Below are 13,632 nucleotides of genomic sequence, written 5' to 3' on the forward strand. Positions count from 1 at the left end.
TGCTTTGTTGTCTTATCTATAGTTGATCCCTAGATAAATTAGACGGAAGAAAACCAAAAAAAAAAGGTCAAATACTCATTGGAAAGCTCTGGCATTACCTGCTGAAATTCTGTTATTGAAATCAAGTGGCGTTTTTGAGTGGTGGAACTAATGAACTTGAGTCACCTATGAATTTATGTTCTGTGGTTGCATTTTCTGGTGCATGAGATCCGACTGAAGCTTTTCCGATGTTTGAAGTATTGGCTCACAAGTCTTGTCTGGACTCAGAATAATTTACCAGTGACAAATTATGTTCTGCTAACACACCGTCTTGTACCAAAGCCTCAAGTTTTTCCCTCTAAGCCCCCAAAATACATAAACAGCCTGCTTGAAAATATTTCAGTGGTTTATTCCTTTCCCAGTGTACCTGAAGATCTGTGCTCCTCTGCTTTGGCTATGCTTGTGTGTCTCAAGTCTCTGTCCAGCCATGCATTCAGGTCCAGTGTGTCCTCTGCTGTTCAGTAGAAAAAACATGAATGTTACTGTCTGTCTAGTAGAGCGATAACACAGGTAACTTATTGTAAGTACTTTTAAAACTTTTTGCATTTTTCTTAATTTGCTTTCTATTTTCACTCAGTTTTGTTCTTTTTCTGAGGAAACAAGGTGCTAGGAAATTGCTCTACCCCTTTGTGTTCTCTTGATTGTGCTAATAAGCTTGTCAATTTTATCAAAATTTTACATATAATTAAGTTCCTACACTTTCTTTTTCTCAAATTGGTGAGCATGTAGGGAAGATATTATAACCATATTAACTGAGTTAAACTTAAGTGTGAGTACACGTCTTATCAGATACCAGACAATTGACAATGGCATGTCCTTATGCCCTAGTTATAGAAAAAGTTTCAGTCACGGGCAGGAGCATCTTGGACACTACTGCCAATGAATGAAGAAACTATACTTAGTCACTCCTGTGTACAAGGCTCTGTTTCTACCTTTTCTTATTAATGTTCCATCTGGGCTAAAATTCTTTTCCCTGCTTAGCAACTCCCAGCAACTGTGACCATCTTTGTTTTCCTTCCTGGCCTTTCCCTTCTCCTACACTGAGTTTCTCAGTCAGTCTTCATTTCCGTTCATTCCTGGAGTGAAGATTCTTTCTGCCTCTGGAGATGTAGAGTCCTGCCTTTTCTTCCAGCAGTTTAAGGGTTTGGTTTCTCTGTCCCAAGGTCTTCTCTTATATCTTCTCACTCCTCCTTCTCTCCACTGCCTGCAGACATTCTTCTTCTGCCCTGATCTTTTTCCTCTTGGAGGGTTTATTCTTAACAGTGCTTTATCTCTTTTTGCCCTCATCGAGGATTTCCCTTTTTTGCTGCGGATTTTCCCTTTTTCTTTTTGCCTTGTCCTTAGCTGGCACCGGATAATCCTTCTTCCCAATTCTGATAGTCCTAAGGAAGCTCTTTTTCAAACCCACCACCATCAAAGTGGAAGCCTCTGGCCCGAGAAGGACGGAAAGTATTGCCAGGAGGTGAGACAGGAAAGCTGCCTTCCCTGCATGGGGTGGGGGGAAGAGGCAGCCTCTTGTCCCCTCTGGCGGGCTGCAAGCCAGCGTGAGCTGAGATGGGGCCCTCGGCCTGCTCCATGGGGTCTCTTGTACCGGCTGCAGTGACACATCAAAGGGGTGTTGAGCAGCTCTCAGCTTCTCTTACCTGTTCTTTCTCCCTTTTCCTCTTCTCCACCTCTCTGACTTCACCCTGCTTTGCCTTCTCCTCCTTCCCCTTTCTCTTCTAGACTTGTTTAAACGTGTCCACTAACCACTTTCTTCTTGCATAACACTTTACTGAACCATTCTTCTTTAAAAATCCCATGATCTTAAAGCTTGCCTTTTTTGTGCCCTTTTTTCTGCCTTTTCTGTCCTTTTATTTGTTTTAACATGTAGAAGCCTGGTCTCTTTGAAGAGAAGGAACGGCTTGCAGATGAAAAAAAAAAATGACCTGTAATACTGTCAGTTTTCTTCTGGCACCTTTCCAATGCCTTTAGTGTAACTGAGGGGAAGTGACCGGTCTCTTTGGATAAGGCAGGCGGACCAGATCCTGGACACTGCTCCCCGGCTCAGCTGTGCTCAGGTGCGCCTCTTAGCTGGAAGAACTGCTCCGTTCTGCGTTCAGCTGAGCAGCAAAAATTGAACAAGGCTTTCTTCATCTCTTTATTGGTCCATCCGGACTTAGAGAGGATTGCCCCAATAACAGAGTTTATGAAAGGTGCCAACACCATCCTCTCTGATGACCTCCGCAATCCTTTGGCAGCCCAAGAAGGTAACAACGTTTGATTTAATCTGCAGACGATCTCTGTAACAGAACCCCAGCAACGTCTGTGCTGCTGCCTGTATGGCTGGCTCAGCGTCTCCTGTGGGGAATTTGTAGCATCCAGCCGCTGGCATCTTCTGGCGGAAGCTCAACCATTTGAAGAGAAGGGGAGGGAAAAAAAAAAAAAAATCCCGATCAGGATGTTTGCACATGCTGTTCTCTGCCTCCTCGCCTGGGTGTTCTGCTGAAGGATTGGGACATCTGCACAGGAGGGAGAGGGGCAGCGGCCGGAGCTTGCCCTGTTTGGGGCTGAAGTTCCTCCAGCGCTGTGGGGCTTTGAGCGCGTACGGCGCGCCGGGGGAGGCCAGCAGCAGGGACAGGACCGCACCACCCGCAGCGTACGCAGACAGACGCGATTAAAATATTCCAAGCCTAATGGCCTCTGGCATAAACAAGATTCATCAGCCTGGGACTTGCAATGGATCTAAAGGCGCTCGCAGCAGCTCGGCAGAGGAATGCAATCGGGAAATGCACATGAAAATGTGCAAGAAGATTGCCCAGCTCACTAAGGTAAGTCTCGCTGTTGCAGCCTCCCCAGGGAGGTGAGGCTGCCCTGGCCGGGGGCGGCGGGGCTGGCTCGGAGCTGCCTCCTCTGATGGCCCCTGTCTGAGAGCAGGGAAGGGAAGCCGGTCCTCTCTCAGAAGGTGGTCGCTGAAAACAGCGGTGTGCACAAACTTCCTTTCAAACAGTTCCCCCGCGGGTGCTACAGACCAACCTTAGCGGGTTGCCTTTGTGGCTGACGATCGACGTCTCGCACTTAACCGCTCTAATTAGCGTGCAACAATAGCGAGAAGAGCTCAAGCTCTGCGAAGACAGAGGGTTTGTCTGTGTGCTGCTCGGAGGGATTGACGGTATCCGCTTTTTTCCCTGAATTACGAAGCCGGCAATTCATTTGCTTTTTATAGGTTCTCGAGTAATATTGTTGCAAATCTGCAGCCGAACTGTGGTATTAAAGTACTATATTACTTCTTGTCTTGTACTTAATTGTTCCTGATGTGCATAAGTAGAGGTACTTTAAATGACATTCGCTGGAACAGAGGCAGGACTAAATTACGTAGTATATTGTAGTAAAACTTTTAGTCAATACCGAGCTACACTACAAAATATTTTTAACATAACTTTCCACACCATGTTAAGAAAGAAGAGAAAATCTGTAGGAGGTGACAGTTATCTTTTAAGCTATTTTTATGCTGCACCTTTGTCAGTGAGAAAAAATATTTCCTGCCCTTGTTTACTAATCCAGCTTTTACATGTTCTGTAACCTCACTGCAATTGGTAAAGACATTTTAGCAATGAAAAAACACTGACTAAAAATACAGGTCAAACAATAGGCAATCATTAAGATGTTCAAGTTAGAATGGCTTACTAGTTAACAGCGCCATTATTCTCATCTAATGATAATTGTATGTGATAATGTATATCCTGTATGAATACATACACAGGTGCTACCTATATTTACACATATACTTGCTATATTATACTTACTGTACTATACCAATACTTACTTTACTGGTGCTTTGATTCCATGTTTGCATAATAGTATTTGTACACAGTCTGATCCTTACTTTTTGCCCATGAATGCACACATCACTCTTCAAGGTACATTTTCATTCTGTAGTAGTTGAAAGAAAACTATCCAAATAAACATCAAATTTTTTTTATTATTTTGAACACAGATAGATTTGAGCAATGAAATCTGTAAAAATTCTGAGAAGCACTTTCTGTTTATTGATAACATTCCTGATTCCTCAACCACAGTGAAATGTACATGAAAGATGACTGTAAATTAGATCAAGATGTCCTGAGTTGTTCCCTTGTTTTCTGTCTGGTAGTCACTTGTTATCTTTGATCAATTTTGCAAACTAAGTAAAATTTGTCCGTAAGTATCACTCAAAAAAAAATCACAGTGTTACCTTTTCTGATAGTAAAGCAGTAGCTGGGTCTCTGTTAATTGGTAGCTTATACTTCACAGTAACAAGAGTTGAGGAATCACCAGCTCCCTCTTTCTGGGTGTTCCGTTTCTCAACAGCAGGCTTAGAGCGTATTAATGAGATCTGTGCAAAGAAACACTTGTTCAATATTTTCAACTCTCAAGCTGAACTCATTTTCTGTAGAGATTTCTGTGCCTTCCTTTTTATATAAAGTGATTCTTTTTAAAGTCTCTCTAATCTCAACTCAATCTTTTGAGGAAAAAATATCTCATTCCTTTCTGAAAACTCATATTACTTTATAAAGTTTGTCTTTGGGTCGGGGAAGAAAGTTCTGCTATTTTAGCAGCAAAAGGGGGGGAAAAAAACCCTACTCCAGTACAAAGAATTATAGCAAAATTTTATTGCAGTGGGTTTTTTCAGATGCTTTTGCTAAATTTCTACTGTTAAAATGTGGGTGGGGTGATTACTTTTAATAGAATTTCCCCTCTGGATACTTTTCAGTCATCTGAAATAAAGATGATTTATACCTGAAGCTCAAAAAGGTACTTCTGAAAAGCAAATCATTCTGTTTTGGAATGTGGCCTTTAAGAACCAGTTTTCTCTGCAATAACACTACACTTACAGAGAACTCATGGCAGAACTGGAATTTTAATCATAAGCTTTCTCTCCTAAATTCTGGGTAGGCTAATGCTGTACTAACAGCAAACATCTGAGAAGCAAAATCTGAGACCAGATTAGGTGAAAAATGGCTGTATGGAAAATTTGTTATAATAATTTTTGGCATAGGAACTTTGAGGGCTCCCTTTTGAATCACTGTTTTCTTGGCTATATTACAGTTGGGATAATTCTAATAAAATGCCTTCTAACTTTAAATTGCCTGTAGTGCCTTCCTGTTTCTAGCCTAGTATGCAATACTGTTGCCTGTTGTTACACAGCTGCAACTTCCTGTCCCAGTGATGTTAGATTTTCATTGATGGGGAGGTAATGATCTAATTACCCATCCACTCTGCATTGTGCCAGGAGAAATGAATACAAAATGTTTAAATTAGGTGTAGGATACAGAGGTTGACTTACATTCTGGTTTTTGTTACATAGTCAGCAACGGCCTCCTCCTACTCTCAAAGGCGAAGGAGGGGCGTGCAAACGCATTTACAGCAGAACCAAACTGGGTGAGGTGATCGAGTTTCCATCGTTGCATGAAGTGCTGATTACATTGTAAGACATGGGTTGGTACAGGGAATCTCCCTAGGTAATCGGGACACAGAGATCCTGAAATCTGCTCCCATTCTACTGCCCCGCTATTTTTGCTTTTTGGCGACGTAGAATATGGTAAGTTTTCATACCTTCAGTCGTGCATTTTTCTGTTCTGCACCTTTTTGGCTGTAGCAGAAAAAATACAAACCTTTAGAAACACTTTGCTTTGGGCAGCAAGCTACTGCTTTTTGTAGCCCATTTATCAGTATTTTTAGATGCCTGGCCCGTCTCTCAAAGATTGACTTTTTCCACTGTTGACATGTAGAACGTACGTTGAGGTATCACAATGAGCAAAACCAGTGAGCATATTTGTAACCTCAGTCAGGCTCCCTGTTCTGCTCTGCCACCCTCTTTCTGCAAAAGTAAGGTGGTCTTTGCATTTCAAGGAAGAAGTGGCCACAGATCCTTCTTTACCATTAGACACCTGTCTTCCTGCATTTGAAGTACACTAATGAAAATATGGCAGGGTTTTATTATTAATTGTACAGTTTAGGTTCTGCTTTTAAAGCCTCAGCTCACAGTGCTAAATGAATATGTGGCACAACCAGGTTTTGTTTGAAAAATGTATATATATAAAAAAGGGTATATTAAAAAGTGCAAACTGAAATTTTTTGTTCCCATGGATGCAGGTAAAAAGTTTAAAAGCCCTGGTAAGATTAGTGAGTTTGGATGAGAGCTGTCTAGGCCTTCTGAATTTTGACCTTAAAATCAGATAACATTGCAGCTATTTCCAGATGAGCTATGCTTTGATTTATGAACTTATAGAAATTAAAACAGAAACATTCTGCTTGCAAATGGGAATGTCCATCTGTAGTTGTCATTCACATATACAAACAACACATTTAGCTGGTGCGTTCAAATTAATCGGGACTTGAAGTTAGTGTATCCTTATGATTGTAGCAGAATGCATGACTTTGTACCAGTAATTAAATTTAGACTTCTCCGTCAGACATTGGACCCTTGGCATGCTGTTTTGTGCTTGCCCGTTCTTTATATTTCCGATCTGTTTAGTAATAACATGGAGTTTAAAATGCATGGTGACTTTTATAAGACACTTTGGGTGTCACTCCCTACTGCCTCAAGCTACAGATTGCTAACATCGATTGGCTATTACAGGATTTTCATGTGCTCATGGATTCTCAGGACTGTCCCTTTTTACTTGAGATAGGATGAGAAATGCAAATGAACTCTTGAAGAGGAGTGCTGAGGAGAGTGGATCAGCTTTCACTGAAAAGGCAGTTGAGGCAGGGCTGGCAAGAACTAGATACACTGCAGCTATCCATGTTATTCAGGCTTCTTTTCAGACCTCTGCCAGTGGGGTTCAAACCAAACCTGCTGTTCTGGACTGCAGTTCTGGAACCAAGCCTATTATGAATGAGTTGGATGGTGACATTTACCTGGTGATCAGAGAGCTACCTAAGCTACAAAACGGTTGTTTCCTTCTTGGAGGCAAATTCCTGGATATAAATGGGGGAATGTTTTTAATGAGAGTAGACGGTTACTGTCAAACTAATTTCTCCCTAGGGGTTCATCTGACTCTGTATTGAGCATTTGGGAGCCTTGTACACATTTTCAATTGCAGTATTTCTGCTCAAGTAGATTGTTAGTCAAAAAATCAAGCAGTCTGGCAAGAATTTGGGGTATGTATACTGGATACTGTGAGTCTTAACAGAGGAAGAGAGTGCCTATGCAGGGAAAAGTTAATTGCTGGTAAAACACAATTAAGAACTATTTTCTCTCTCAGGGGAAAGATGTGTCGAAGGGGAGCAAGTGTGTTCCTCTTCTAGAAGCAGCAGCATAGGCGGATGTTCCTTAATGACTCCATCTGGAGCAGCTGAAAATGTTACATACTCTGGCTGCTTATCACCACCAGTCACCAGGAGGTTTATTGCCCCTCAGCTTGGTTAGCTGGGAAGAAAATATGAATTTTATTTAATAAGCTTCAGTGGAAAATCACCCAGAGAAGCAAAACCCACTTTCATTAGTTATTTAGGGAAGGATGTCTGACTTTTGCACAGAAGTGTACGAGATATACGCTTATATTTAGTTCTATTAGCTTCACTCTATAGGTGGAAATTTACAGAAAAATTAGCAAGTGGCCTGGTATGTGTGCGAAGGCATAGAGACTGTTTACACCACTCCAGTGTTTTGCAGCATATATTAGATCTTTTAACCTTTCCTGTTTTATTTGCCATTTAAAAAAATGGCTGATAAGCTTGGGAATGAAATATGATCGAATTCTAATGGCTTACTGTGGAAGCACCTATCAGCTGAGCAACTGTAACTCCTCTTGCCTACTCATGTTTCAGGATGAAATATGTTGCCTTTTTCACATAGTTTAGGCTAAGTTTATTGACCTCATTTACTGTGGTGTGTTAACAGTCCTCAGTAACCAATGCTTACAGTGGCTCAGCTGATGTGCTGTTAGTTGTTATGCTACCAGAGCTCTCCTGTGTGCTTGAGGCTTTTTGATCGTAGCTCTCTAGAGAGGTATTCAGTATTCTACAGAAATGAAGCAAAATGGAACAGCATAAAAACTAGGATCATGCATTTGGAGCAACAATATTTTTCCTTTGGGCAAGAAATATAAAAACTAGGTTCCATGTAGGCAAAGAGAAAGAATCTTTTTATAAAGCTGCTTACATTATGTACTAACAAGACTAGCAAAGTGAGCTATCAATACCCCGTGTACTTTACTTGATGACGTATTTGTTTTCATGATTTTTATGTACAATTTTCTATCAAGATTTCAAAGCTAGCATTATTTTTGCCTACCAGCTGACAAAAATGTGCAGGCTAAGATTTCTTAACTTGTCATGACTATGTTTTCTTTACAGAACTAAAAGAGACCTCTTGGATCATAAAATCCATGTGCAATATTGTATAATTGTGTTGATCAACTAGTCAAAAGCAGTACTAAAGCCGCTATTTCTGTTTGGAAGTAGCCCAGAATCTTATTATTTGGATGGCTAGAAATTGTCACTGAAATTAATTCAAGCTATAAGAATGGCATCTATGTATTGCAATTACCTTCTTACCACTCAAATTTGTCACTGACTATACCAAATTTACAGAAAATCTGACAGCCTTAGTAATCAACAACTTGAAGCTACTTTATAATGAAAACTATATACTAAATTCAAGTCACTTTTTCAAGGAACACTAGTTAATGCTTATATACAAAGTCTTGTGTGTTTCATTACTATGCGCATTACAGGGAATAGGTAATAAAATATCTAGTGGTCAGTTAATTGCACAAAAGAAAATTGCAAGGTTATACTTTTTTTCATTTCTGTATTTTCTTCATGGATAATGTATAAAAGTACCCTTTTCAGTGACACTATAACTGTACCTCTCACATTTTCTTTAACCAGTGTGTAGATGCCAATATTTTACAATTGAGAAAATTATACTCCAGTTAGAAGTCAATGCCAACTCAGCTTAAGACATTCTCACTTAAATATTCTAAAGCTTTGTATTTAGGCTTTTGAGCACGTCAGCATTGTGCATGGTACATGAAATACTTTTTTCCATAATGTATCCTGTTATTTTTTCCCTGAAGTCATGTCCTCATTAGGTAAAAGAGTGCTTATGTTTTCTTAAAACATCTTTTACACTGAGGTAGAACTACCTCTCTTGCCACTTCTACAGGCAGATCTTAAACACATTAGCTATCTCACTGTAACAATTCACCTGTTTTTCTTCCCTGTACGCAGCCAGACTGTCTCTATGTGGTGCTGAAGACGACTTAACCTGTGCTTTTAGTAGGGACAGATAGGCATGCAAGTTTTTCTTGCTTGTGCTTAAAGCCATCAGGAAGTGTGTGAATGCAGTTCGTCCAGTACCAAGACTGAGTTAATTTATCCTGCCTCCCAGTGGGGCACAGTAGCTCAGTCTCAGCTGTGCTGGTTCAGACTTGGCATTTTACTTAATGTATATTCACTTGTCTTCCAGAGGGCTCAGAAGCAGCAGAACACACATGACCCTATTACTGAGGAGGTACTGCCTTTATTTCATAAGGAAGCTACAAACTGACTGTTTTCAAGTAGGGATTTTTTTTTTTTCTTAAGTTAATTAACTCAGTGAAATTAATCTGAAGTAAGATTGTAACTTTTTAATGTAGTTGTCATTCAGAACTTTGTATGACTTGGACTTTAGGCAGTTAAACACAGTTTTAACTTAAAACAGGTTACTACCAGGAGAAGTCTTCTGTTTTGTCTTTGGAAGCTACAGCATTTGGTTGTGACTATGCGCTGACATTTAGATGGTTATATAAGAGCTACCTTTAGATGTAAATATGAGATCACAGTTGAATATTTTGCTTTTTTCATTCAGGAGGAGAAAACTACTAGAATTGGTAATAGGGCAGTGAAGAACTATAGCTGGTACTTTTAAATGTTTTTACAGTGTTTAAATGCTTTTACTAAGATGCTGATATACCTTAGTATTTAAAAAAAATAATTAATTGTCTCAAAACTACAGGACATTGCAATGCAACTACAGTCCATTGTCACTGCACTCTTGGCAATGCACCTTACAGTCCTTGTCCCCCGATTTTTGAGACGAGGTATTGGAGAACAGTACAGCCCCCTGCCCACTTGTGCACCCAGATGTGTGAATGCTGTCAGGGTGTGGCCAGGGAGTAAAGTCAGAGTAGTAACAAGTGCCTCTTGGTCATCCAGTGCAGTCATTGTTCATGATATAAACATGATGCTGTTGGAGATTTGTGGGGCTTAAAGCTTTAAATTTTAATGCTTAAAAATTAAAGAATAATTAAAAAAATAGTGTAATCATTAATATTTGGACGAGGCCCTTATCATAGAATCATAGAATGGTTTGGGTTGGAAGGGCCCTTTAAAGGTCGTCTAGTCATAGAGTCATAGAATCATAGAATCGTTTAGGTTGGAAAAGACCTTTAAGATCATCCAGTCCAACCATTAACCTACACTACCAAGTCCACACTAAACCAATCAAGGGTAGAAAACATGTTCCGAAGTGCCACATCTCCCTGTTTTTTGAATGCTTCCAGGGATGGTGACTCCACCACCTCTCTGGGCAGCCTGTTCCAATGCTTGACCACCCTTTCTGTGAAGAAATTTTTCCTAATATCCAATCTAAACCTCCCCTGGCACAGCTTGAGCCCATTTCCTCTTATCCTATCGTTATCTACTTGGGAGAAGAGACCAACACCCACCTCGCTACAACCTCCTCTCAGGTAGTTGTAGAGAGCAATAAGGTCTCCCCTCAGCCTCCTCTTCTCTAAGCTAAACAATCCCAGTTCCCTCAGCTGCTCCTCATAAGACCAGTGCTCCAGACCCTTCACCAGCTTTGTTGCCCTTCTCTGGACACGCTCCAGCACCTCAATGTCTTTCTTGTAGTGAGGGGCCCAAAACTGGACACAGTATTCCAGGTGTGGCCTCACCAGAGCTGAGTACAGGGGCACAATCACCTCCCTGCTCCTGCTGGCCACACTATTCCTGATACAAGCCAGGATGCTGTTGGCCTTCTTGGCCACCTGGGCACACTGCTGGCTCGTGTTCAGCTGGCTGTCAACCAGCACCCCCAGGTCCTTTTCGGCCAGGCAGCTTTCCAGCCACTCTTCCCCAAGCCTGTAGCATTGCATGGGGGTGTTGTGACCGAGTCCAACCCCCCTGCAATGAGCAGGGGCATCTTCAACTAGATCAGGTTGCTCAGAGACCTGGTGTGTTTATTCAGACCAATTTAAATTTCTCAGACTGTTTCCGCTTTTTCTGAGGATAAATGGTGGTTAAATTTTCTTGGTTTTGTGATCATCGATGCAATCTCAGGAGGTGTCCAGCATGTGCTTAGTATGTCTTCCTGAAATGGGAATGTGATTAGTGGCTGTATTCAGTCTAGCTCCATTGGGTAAAAATTACATGGGTACATGAGTAGTAGTGGAGCATTATGATGTGTATTATTATGTAGCCCTTTAACTATGTAATAATATATTGATTCTGGCTCCTACAATACTACTTTGAAAGGGAGGAGAGAAACTGAAAGAAAAATATCTTTTAAAAAACACTGTATGCTGAGATCCATCTGAGCCAGTAGCTTGTCTCTGATGGTGCCCAGAGAGTTACAGGAATACGGCATGCCTCTAGTGCACTTGTGTAAAGTATTCTCCCTGCCTCCAGTGATATGTATGAGTTTTCCAGAGACTGCCAAAGTATCTTAGCACTTAATAACCCTGACTGGATTATTCTTCAATAAATGTGTCCAATCACTTCTTGAATCCATGTGACCTTTTAGCGTTACAGACTCCTGTGACAGGACATCTGTGCATAGTTGAATATAACATGATATACTGCCTTCTGTTTATTTTAACCTGCCACCTCCTAGCTGTTTTGTAGTTCATGTATTGAAAAGGTGATGAGTGATCATTTGGTATTTACCTTCTCCATTATACTTTTGACTAGGGGTGGTATGGATGAGGTTCAGTGTGAGATTAGGATACTTTAATTTAGCATTCTTCATGTGTACTGTATGTCCAAGCTGCTAATGTAATCAGTAGAGCCTAGAGAGTAATTTAGTAGACCAGCCATTAGGGACTGAACTCAGTTTCATGAACTGTCTAAAACTAATGTCATTTTTGATTTGAGCATGATGTGCCTAGTTCCGGAAAAGCATAGTTATCCTGCAAAGCCTGTGGCATATTTGTCAACTCCTGTGTGGATGTTTCAGGTGCCTATGGCATCTTAAATGCCTATGGCATCTCAGATCTCTGAGATTAGGCAAGTGAGTCGGGACCACAGTGCCTGCCTCAGTGAGCTGAATCACTCTTGGGTCTCTGTCAGCTTTACCGACTGGATTTCTGTTGGTGGACTATAATGGGAGTTTACACGAATGGCACACCAGTGAACACCTAAATGCCAGTATTTTAATCTCTGACAAAGTTTTCTCATGTTCCCTTCTTAGCTGTGTCTCTTTCAGAGTTGGAGAGTCATGCTTTATTGCATTACTTGCATGGAAGCTTTTATCATGATTGATATTCTTGTTGCTTTTTAGTATACCTTTTCTCAGTTCAGTTAGACTCTGCTTAAGGGGGAGGGAACCATAACTGCATGCTGTCTACAAGATGTGGGGTGAATCATAGACTTATGGTTGTGATGTAGAGAGTGGTTTTCATTTGTTCTGCATTTGTTGCTTAGAAGTCCCATTATCTATCTGTCTGACTGCTGTCTTCATTGTGTATTTTATAGCTCCAAGATTTCTTTCCTGAGCAATTTCAGATTCTGTCAGTGTGTACAGAAAATTTAGATTTGCTCCTTTACATTATATCACATTTATCTACACTGAACTTTATCTGTCTTTTTACCACTGTGTTTGTGAGGTTGCTCTGCAACTCCTTTAGTCAACTATCACTTTTGATATTAATTTATTTTTCAAAATTGTAATGGATGTATTCAGTAGGATAGCTCCTAGTACAGTGCTCTAGAGACTCTATTCATGATCTCTATTCTGAAAACTGACTATTCTCTCTGAGTAGAGAATATATTTAGTCATAACAAAATAAGAGTATGAACTGCATATTATTAGCATGAGAAAACTGCAAGGCAACTGAAATCTCCACAGCCTCTAGAATACTGTGCTTTTTCTTTTTTAAAAGTGTATACATAATAAACTAGGAAGAAAAAGGTGACAACCGTTTTGTTAACATAGTAGTGGTAGAGGGTCTGTGAAACTTTCACATGTATTCCCACTGTTGAATTTGCTTACAGCAGCAAAGAACTTAAATTTTGGTGCCTGCAGTAGTATGAACTGGTATTATTAATTCATGGATACCTGAAGGTTTTGGTGATTTCTTTTCTTAATCAGCAAAGTATGTAGAACATATAAAGAAGTATTTTTAAATTTTAAAAATTCCTCTATCAGAATTTCACCTGCAAACTACAGGAGAGTAAGAATTTCATCCAATCTGTATAATTCTTTAGTCTGGATTAGGAAGAAACAGGCCTCATTTGATCTGTGTTTATCACAGATCTACATCGAAGGCAAAACCTGCAATAAGCATTGTGTTTTAAATAAATTATAGTATTTGTCTCCACAAAAAGATGTATTTGTTTGGGAAAATCTGTTTCACCCTGGGC

The 13,632-nt window shown here is 40.4% G+C and overlaps 1 protein-coding gene across 1 annotated transcript in view; it reads left to right on the top strand.

Moving 5' to 3' along the window:
- Positions 1-2,714: 2,714 nt before the first annotated feature.
- The window catches only part of FAM184B (family with sequence similarity 184 member B), a 51,742-nt gene continuing 40,824 nt past the window's right edge, over positions 2,715-13,632 (top strand). The window contains exon 1 of the mRNA XM_075709080.1: positions 2,715-2,849. Within this exon, the coding sequence (XP_075565195.1) occupies positions 2,715-2,849 (135 nt within the window). The remainder of the gene's footprint in view (positions 2,850-13,632) is intronic.

Source organism: Pelecanus crispus, chromosome 4 (assembly GCF_030463565.1).
Source record: "Pelecanus crispus isolate bPelCri1 chromosome 4, bPelCri1.pri, whole genome shotgun sequence".
Lineage (NCBI taxonomy): Eukaryota > Metazoa > Chordata > Aves > Pelecaniformes > Pelecanidae > Pelecanus > Pelecanus crispus.